General features: G+C 46.8%; 1 protein-coding gene across 1 annotated transcript in view; it reads left to right on the top strand.

Moving 5' to 3' along the window:
* Positions 1–267: 267 nt before the first annotated feature.
* TMTC1 (transmembrane O-mannosyltransferase targeting cadherins 1) overlaps positions 268–9617 on the top strand; it is a 143140-nt gene continuing 133790 nt past the window's right edge. The window contains exon 1 of the mRNA XM_058022907.1: positions 268–575. Within this exon, the coding sequence (XP_057878890.1) occupies positions 268–575 (308 nt within the window). The remainder of the gene's footprint in view (positions 576–9617) is intronic.

Below are 9617 nucleotides of genomic sequence, written 5' to 3'. Positions count from 1 at the left end.
GGGCTGAGGAGGTGGCGGCGGTGTGACAGCGCGGCAAGGAGCATGCGTGCGGGAGGGGGCGCGGGGGGGAGGAGGAGGAGGAAGAGGAGGAGAAGGGATGGCGCGGGGAGGCGGCCGCTGTTTATTTGCAGCCGGGCGGGCTGCGCTTCGGCAGAGCGCGAGTGGCCGGCGGCGGTCCCGCTGCCCGCCCCGCACCATGCGGGCGCCGCTGCCTCCCCGCGCCGCGGCGGCGGCGGAGCCGGGGCAGCCGGGGCCGAGCCCCGCGCCATGGTGACGGGCTCGGCGCGGGGCTCCCGCAGCCGGGACCGAGCCGCGCCGGCCCCCTGCCCGTCGGCGGGCGGGCGGCGCGGCGGGGCGGCGGCGGCGGCGGTGCTGGCGGGGCTGTGCGCCCTGTGCTACGGCAACTCCCTGAGGGGCGAGTTCGTGCACGACGACGTCTGGGCCATCGTGAACAACCCCGACGTGAGGGCGGCCGCCCCCGTGTCCGCCGCCTTCGCCAACGACTTCTGGGGCAAGCGCATGGCCGAGAACACCAGCCACAAGTCCTACCGGCCCCTCTGCGTCCTCACCTTCAAGTGAGTGTCGGCGGGGCTGGCGGGGGCTGCCCTCCGCGCAGAGCCTCTCCCGGCTCCGTGCCCGGGCGGCCGGCCCCGGGTGGGGGTCAGGGGGAGCCCCCCGGTCCCGCGCCCTCGGTTCGTGATTCAGCATTTCTGCCCGGGGCTCTGCGGGACGGGGGCGGGCGGGGGCTCCGCGGCGCGGCCCGGGGCAAGTTTGCCGGAGGAGGGAGCGATGAGGCGACGCTCCGGAGGAGTCCGTCGCGCTCCCGGCAAGTGTCTCTCTTTGCCCGCCGTTTGGGAGCAGGTGGCGCCTCTTCCCCGGGCTGCGGGAGGGATAAAAGCGAAAACGGAGCGTTTCAGAAAGCGCTTTTGGCTGGGAAGTGCTCACATGAATTCCTCGTGAGTTCCTCCTGTGCTTTATCTCGAGTGCTTTTTCTCCGCAATTGAGTGATCGTGCTAGAAAGTTCCCGCGTTGTGTTTTGAAACAGAGCCGTAGTTATCCGTGCCTTTATTCTTAGCGCTAAGTGGAGGGGTCAGCCCCCGGGTACCGAGCATCCCTCCTGGCAGCTGCCAGCCTCCCTTGTCAGCCGCGGAGGTGCAGCCTCCCTGCTTCAGATGTTCCTTCCCCGTGTGCCGGGCGAAGTTGTTGAGGAGGAGTTTCGGTTTTACAGGAATAAAGGGAAGTTGAGAGGCAGTAAAGTGACAGCTACCTTCGCTAATCCTAAGAAAAAACCTTCACTAGCCTCTCTCCCCCAGGAGAAGAATTTGTGGCAAATCAGCTCAGTTACAGTCCATACAGTTTGTCATTCTTTCCATTAGCTTGTTCTCTATTTAATTTATTCTGATGGAACATTAAGGATGATGAATATTTAGCACATCTTAGCATTTAGAAATGATACATGTGTTTGCAGAGAGCTGTGCTGAGGAGCTGGTGGTGTGGCTGAGTGATGTGTAGGGCTGGTGATCGGTAGATGCTCAGTCCAAACTCATTACAGCAGGTGTTTGGAATCAAGGGTATGGGCATTGGCAAGTCTGCCAGGGGGATTTGTTACCGGTTCCTGGTTCACTCTGCTGATTGAGTAACTCATTAGCACACCGGATATCTAAATAGAATTTCATGAATATGTGGAAATTGAGTGTTTCTGTGAAGCGAGAGCAGTTTTGGGAAATGGAACGTCCCTTTGGCACTCCCGCAGAGCGCTTGCTGCTCTAGGGTTGTAAAGGTGGACTTGGAGCCAAGAGCCATCAGTGTTGGCTGTCTGGACACAGGCTGGCATGCTCCTCATAAAGGAAAGCTGAATAGCACAGACCCTTGTAAGCTGGATTTTTTAGAACAGGTTTTGTACCTTCTCCTTGAAGGGCATCTCAGCCTATTTCTTTAAAGAGCGAGGTGGGAGCAGGGAGTTGCAGGCACAGCTTTGTGCACTCAGAGTGCCTTCTCTCTCCATCGTGTGTCCAACCAAACCCTTGTAGTTTGGGGATCCATGTAATTAATCCATTCCTCCAGCAACACACCTGGGGGTAGGTGGAGGGAAGAGTGAACGTGTGTGTATCCCCGCTGACCTCACTGCATGCAATATTAGCGCTGGAGTGCTGGACTTGGCCTCCTAGATCAGGTTGCAGGATTGAGATTGTGATGCTAATGAGCAAGAGGAACTTAAACTTTAATAACGAAATGGAAACTAAATGTTCTAGTTCCCATTTGAATGTACTTGAACTGGTTTTGCCTTTGCTGTTTATAGGGGGGTGTGTCAAAAAAGGATGAATGAAGTGCTGTCTCTGCCTAGTCCTTTCTGGAAGGGAAATGACACTAATTTTGTGAGCAAGATTTAATCCTCTGTGCTTATAATAACCATACAGCCAAGACATTGGGTCAAAGGCAGAGTCATTTGTTCACCACTTGGCATTGCATTTGGAATAGGGAAGGAATCGTTTATCTTCCCTGGCTGCAGAGGGAGATTGTATCCACTGTGTTCCAATTATCCTTCCACCCTTCCAGTTTCCACATTCTTCCCATTTCATTTCTACCAGTGGGGTGTCAGAGGAAGATGTTGAGAATGGGGTGGAGTGAATCTTCAGTGGAACCCAGCGCTTCCAAAGAAGCCTGGGGCAGCTTTTGCCAGGCAGCTGAACCTGTGGCTGAGCCCTGCTCTCTCTGCCTGCCTGAGGCATCCGCCCCTGCCTTGCCCAGCAGGAGGTTGCTGCTTGCTCTCTGTCTTCCTGCAGAAGGAAAAAAAGGATTTACCCTGATTCTGGTTAAAAGCTCAGCAGAAACTGATAGCAACATTCATTTCCATTCTGTTACCTAATACTTTTGTTAGAATTTACTCCACCCACTTAAGATGCTCGGGAAAATTGTGTGATGCGTGCAGGAAGGAGGGAAGAGAGCAACAAAGTATTCTGGTATCTTTATTGTTTGTAGATTTGCTTGTTTTATTTAATTTATCTTGTTGTTGTGCTAATTTGGTCAAATCCAAGGCATTTCAATAGGAGCAGCCTAGTGGCTCTACTTCTCTTGCATGAAACTTTCATCTGTAAAGACTTGTTTTGCATCTTGCTGTATTAAGATTAAAGAATCTGGGAGATCTCCAAACTGCCTGTACAGAACAGATGTGAAGGGTGGGCTGAAATTTATATCTACAGATTCATCAATCTACTGAAACTTTGTCTCAGTCCCTTTTCTGCCTTTTGTGGCTGTGGAAGTAAGAGGCAGGACTCAAAATGCCCTGTGGACTTCTCATTAGGCTGAACATATCCTACATATAAGCTACATATTCCTGAAATGATCTCAATTAAAAAAATTTATCACCCATCTGTCAGAAAAATCTGAAGCAGACATTGCTGAAATTGTGTAACAGTAGTTCAGTGTCCCTGATGAATTGGAAATCATAAGTGACAGTCCTCATTCCTGTAGACTAATGCTCTGGAGCCAAACAGTGAAAAGAGCTCAAGTATTTGACATTATTCACACTGGATCTGACAGTATAAATGATCAGAGGAAAAAAAGAGTGGCCCACTGGAACCATTAAGGAAAACTTAAAATATTCACAGAATTGCTGCACTGTTTTGTATGGGTTAACATCAGAAGGGGGAAAAAAGACTCCATATGGACTGTTGAATTAAATAATGTCTGTTTTGTGTCTTTGAACTTCTCTTGCCTTTTCTCCTGACTTCCATAAAATAAAGGAATGCTGAATGAGTTGGTTCAGAAGCATTCCTGTTACACATGGTTAACTGTTAGGTGACAGGTCTAGCAGAACTCATCTGCACAGAGCTGACATGGTAGGCAGTGGTTTTACTTAGTCTTTCAGAAAAACTTCCTGCATGCTCTCTTCTCCAGCTGCTATCACTTTGACTGACTTACCTGCAGGTGTTTTCTTCTGTAAGTAGTGATTCAAATACTTCTTTCTAAAGAAGGCAACTTATTGGACTCAGAACATACTATCTTTTGGTGTCTTCCCTATAATATGTTAAGATGAAAGGTAGGAAAAAAAGGGAAAAAGGAGAACTGCCAGTTCTGTAATTCAATCAGGATTTATATTTAAACTGGGTGCTTTCTGTCTTACACCTTGCCTCCACTAACAGAAGTTCACTGAATCATTTATTCCCTCAGTAGCACTTCAGCTACTCCTTGTTTCCAGTGGTTTTGCAGAAATGTTTCTCAGCTGCTGAAGCAGAAGGTGCAATCCCCAGTGCTGTCTCCCTTCCTCTTTCTCTTTCTGTCTGCCAAATCCCCATTTAGATAGATTCTCCAACCCAGGAACACAGGTGATGAAGATTTGGTGTAGTCAGCAGCACAGTGAAGGTACACAGTGATGGAAAATGGTGAGAGTGAAGGCTTTCCAATCCCCTGTATGCCATTTAATCAGATATGAGGCTCCTGGCTTGCAGGTGGCTGAGAAGTGAAGGCCCCTGCAAGTGTGCTCAGCCTCGTTGGTGGTGCCAAGGCAGATGCTGGTGAGGGATGTCTCAAGGAACAGCTCACCAGGGACAGAAGAAGAAGGTGGTGACACATCTAGGACACATGGCAGGGAAGCACAGCAGATACCTCAAAGGAGGTGAGAGATGTTCACTGGGAATGTGCCTGGCTCTGTGGGGAGAGTGTCAGTGTTCCCTCCACTCCTTGGAGGAGAGGAGCTGGAGGGGCAGTAAGCTGCAAAAGGGCATTTGAAAAGACAAGAAAACACACAGTTTGTGCAGAGAGCTATCCTACTAGTACTCTAGCTGGGAAAAAATGAGGAAAAAGAGGAATTAAAAAGTCTGGGCTGTGCTCAGGTGCTGAGTGCAGCATGGGGAACCTTCCAGGTCTGCCCACCAAGGCTGTAGCCACTGATGGCTTGGGTGTGTACCTGCCTGGGAAGGAAATAGGGCCCTTCAGCAGCAGCTCAGTATGCTGGGTTGGCATTGAGAGCCTCATGTGAGGCTCCAGTGGCTTTGGATCAAAGCCTTAAGTGAATGTGAGCTTGGGTTAGAGGTAAATACATAGCCAAAGAGAGAACTGATTCTGTAACTCACTGTCAGCCTTCTGATCTATCTGGTTGTTTACAGCTGATCCTTCTGTTTTTTCAGCTGTATCAGTGGCATAAGTTTCAAGGGCAGGGAGCTTAAGAGAACCAAAACAACCTGGGGAAGGAAAAAAGACCTTACATTTTCTTTGTTATTGATTTAATGCTATATTACAGCTTGACAGTGCAGGGTAATATAGTGGAGCTATAATGTGTCAGGTTAAATACACAGTGCACAAGTATTTTCTTCACTCTGAACATCACAATGTTTAAGATTGTGTCAGTATTTCTCTTGTACAGCTTAGTCTACTATTTCTACTCATGCTGTGGCAGTCACTCTCCACACTGCTGCTGTGATACCTGCCATGAAATTGATGTAGTGCTGGTGTAGCCACGCTGGATGAGGTGGGCTTGGTGAGGAAAAGCAGATACTTTTGTAAATCTGCTTGTATTATAACTGGAATATACAGATACATCTCTAAGCACGTAAGGATTTCTTTTGACCCAGAGCAGAATGCCTTGCTGTGGTTTTAGGTGTCTTCCAAAGCTTGGTATCTCAAAGCTTAGGTTTTCCCCCCAGTTTCAGGTGCACAGAAAGTCTCCCTCACAAATGTAATTTTTGTAGCAGGTGCCTGATGTTTGTGGTCTGAAGTTTGAGCTGTTTCTCTGGGGTTGCTTGCACTCCCTGGAAGGAGCACAGGGCTCCTGTGGAGGGTGAGGGAGGCTCCCTGCCCAGGGATGGGGTGCAGACCTGGCTGGGATCTTTGCTGTCGTGCTGCTTGCAGAGGTGAGGGTTTGCCCAGTAGGAGAGGTGTGTACAAAGCATGAAGCACAATGCCTTCACATTTGTCAGCCCTGAATGAAATTTCCCTGTCTCTTGAATTTAAAGCCTTTTATGAGAGAAAGAGCTCTCTAATTCTCCTGAACGACTTGGCTGAGGTGGATGCAGTCATGCTTATCTTTGCTGCTTGCTTCAGTGATGTCTTGTCTCTATTTAACATCAACCCATTCCTGGAGATTTTCTCTCATTGGGCATTCTGTTCCTCTTGCACCAGTGTCACCATTAATTTTCTCTGCCCATCTTTTACCTAAAAGTCTCAGCTTTCGAGCAGCCTTCTTGCCCACAGGAGCATCCTTGTCAATACTCTTTAGAGTCCCTGAAAATAAATACTCTGCCTGCTGCTGGTTACCTAAGGCATTTCTCTGCATTTCCTCTCTCTGTTTCTGACTGCTTTCCTGGGCTTTCTCTTTATTGTCTCACAGTCTTAAAGAAAGGGAAAAGAAAAAAAGGGTGTTCTCTTTCACTCACTATATCTTTTTTGTAACCTTTTTTCTTTGCTTCTTGGTAAGTTAGAATGGCATTTCTCTCATGGTCTTCAACTTATTTCAAACTTCATATTTGGTGAGGAACTGTTACATCCAGTTTGAAATACTGTCTTTAGGACTAATAACTTTATACTAGATTTTGGTTTCTGTTGCTTTCTCTTCTTGATGAGTGACTGTCCTAGCTTGCTTTTTGATCATGTCTCATCCCTTTTTCTCTCCATACTTTGATGGATGGCTGCTGAAGTGATTCATGAGATGTTCATTTTCTCAGTTCTTGCTGAGGTGCTACTTAAGAATATTTTTTTAGACAAACTGCATTTTGTTCACTCTCTAGATAAAGTGACACCAGGTCTGTAATTCTGTTGCTTGCCATCATCTGGATTTTTTTCTTGTCATAGTTTACCAAGGCCCATCATAAGAATGATTTGCTTTCTTCTGGATTTCTTTTCTTCTACTTAGTTTATCAAGGCCCCTTGTGGGTGCAAACCTAAAGCTGTGTGAGTGGTGCTCTTGTTATTTGCAACACAGGAATGATCATCAAACCAAACTTGCTGTGGTTTTACCAGAAAATTCTGGCCTGGCACATTTGCCACCTTCAAGGTGCTGCTTCTTCCCAGTCTAATTGTGATTTCTTTTTTCTTTCCCTGCCCCTGCTGGAAGGCAGTAAGCTGCTCTGAATGCCTGCCCTTCACTCTGCTCTCTAAGTGATGACTCCTGTGCTCTGAGGCAGTGGCTGTGGGTGGGAATTGATGCAGCCTCTGCCTTGTCACCCATTGCCATCACAGCAAACCAAGGACCAGGCCTTTTAAGCCTTATTGTCCATTTAATTCTCAGGCATTGTACTGTACTGTGGGAACATTATCAGCACAAATTTTGTGGAGGAAACTGGCCATTGCAGGAACACCAGTGCAAAGGGGTTTATTCTGTTTGCTGCTACAGGTTTTTCATTAATCTTTGAGCTGTTTCCATGTAGAGCCTTTACCATGAGTGCCACTGATGCAGCTGCACCTCTTTTGGAGTGCAAATGCTCATTTTCCTGGCACAAAGTCCATGCATCTGTGGAGTTTATAAGGAGATTCCACCATGCACTGAAAGTGGGTATTGCTTTGCATAAACTTTGCCATATTTAACACACAATTTGAACAGGAAAAGATCATCACAGGAAACTTAATCTATCCTTATGTATGGAATTAATTGATATAAATCTGCATGTGAGCTTTCCTTATAAAAACTGTGTGGGTTTTATGAGGTATGGAATGCTGTGAGGTTTTCCATTAAGTGTTACTTGCTATAACAAATTACCATTATTATCCAGTGCATTTCTGTTTCATAACATGTTGTGTTTCATTGTTAGTCTTCTGAAAATAATAAAACAGATTAAACTAAACAAGAGCTGCCCAGGGATAATAACAAAGTCTATAAAAAGAGAAACTCTCCAATTATGGTATACAATATTATTAAATCATAAGAGACCTTAAAAAAAGTTGAATGAATCTTCATGTGTACAAGTGAATGAAAAGCAAAGCACTATATTAGAGCTAGGGTGGGGGTGCTGGTGATTACATACCATAATTTGGTATATATGGAATTTGTCTGTGAGCTTGTGCCCTTGCTCTAGACCTCTCTGAGTTTGTGAGGATGAAGCCACAGAGTCCCACTCCATTTCCAGACTCTCTCTGTGGGGAATTGCTTACCCAGAATTGATGTGTCCCTGACAGTTTCTCTGTAGGACATCTGATGGTACTGATGGAGGTTATAAGGATGATTTGCTTTCTTCTGGAGAGCTGTTGTACAGTCTCCATCCAGTGAACCTTCCAGAGAAGGCTGCTGCCTCTGGAGGTCTCTCTTTCTGGGAGTGGAGCTGTGCAATTCCTTTTCTGAGAGTGGATGGTGGAGGAATGGTAGAAAAACTGCTGCAAAGCAAACTATGCTATTCCACTGCTCCTGGAAAACATCCATCAGCCTTAAGAAAACCAAGGGATTTCTTATTTTGGTGTGCCTCCTGCATGAGTGTGTCTTTTGGGCAGTGCTCTGCCCTGGGTGTGACATGCTGAGCCACACTTGCTGCAACACTTGGGCACAAAAGCCACAAAAACAGTGCTGAGTCTTGGCTTGAATAAGTGTTTCAGTGCAGCCTGTGTGCCCTGCTGGGACATGTGATCATGCTGAGATTTCTGTACTCAGTTTTTTGTTTTAGTGGTGGCAGGGATGGTGCTGGTCAGCTCTATTAGAAGATAGCTGTCAATGTCACCTAGTATTGAAACACTGCACTTTGGTCTATGTGCTCTTCTCCTCCTTTCCCTGGGTCTTCTGAGGGCCTTTGCATTTGAACTTTGCAGGAGGTTTGGCAGAATCTTTGCTTCCAGGGACTCTTCCAGCAGAGATGTTAAAGCAGGAAAACTCTCCTCCAAGTGTTTAGTGGGTGACTCCTCTGAGGAGTGACCTCCATGTCTGAGATGGTTGGATCTCCTCTTTTGGGGTCTCTATTCCTAGCAGTGTTACCACTTGCTGTGTTCAGCCCCAGATCTTTAGGATGCTGTTTGCAAACACATCTCTGTTTTGGGGAGCAGCCTGTTCATACAGCCCAGAGCACCTCCTCTCCTCACTGTGTGCTCTACCAAGGCCACAAGATGTGGAAGTAACACTTAATGGAAAGTCTCACAGCATCCCATACCTCATAAAACCCCTCAGTTTTTATAAGGAAGGCTCACATGCAGATTTATATCAATTAATTCCATACATAAGGATGGATTAAGTTTCCTGTGATGATCTTTTTGTGTTCAAATTGTGTGTTAAATATGGCAAAGTTTATGCAAAGCAATACCCGCTTTCAGTGCAGGGTGGAATCTCTTTATAAGACGTGTCTTACAAGTTGTGCTGTAGCTCAGGCAGAAGTCATGATCTTCATACAGAAATGGCTGCATGATATGATTTTCCCCATTTTTGGGGCAGTATAAGTATGGAAATACATGGTCAGCACCACCTCCCTCCAGTGTAGTACAGTTTTTGCTTGCTAGAACTTCTGTTTATGAACATTATGTTGGAGAAAGACCACTTCTTCCTTAATTTTGAGATTCATATCTCTGTTTTACTTCCTTTGTTTGCTGAACAGTCTGCTGTGTATAATTGCTGCATGCTGCTGCCAGTAAACAAGACTGGCTCTCTCTGTTAGGGCATTAAAGATTAAGAGGAGAGAAGTAATTTTTTATTTACCCATCCCCTTCTTGGC

Source organism: Melospiza georgiana, chromosome 4, assembly GCF_028018845.1.
Source record: "Melospiza georgiana isolate bMelGeo1 chromosome 4, bMelGeo1.pri, whole genome shotgun sequence".
NCBI lineage: Eukaryota > Metazoa > Chordata > Aves > Passeriformes > Passerellidae > Melospiza > Melospiza georgiana.
The sequence above is the reverse complement of the archived record's forward strand: the minus strand, read 5'-3'. Positions and strand labels throughout refer to the sequence as shown.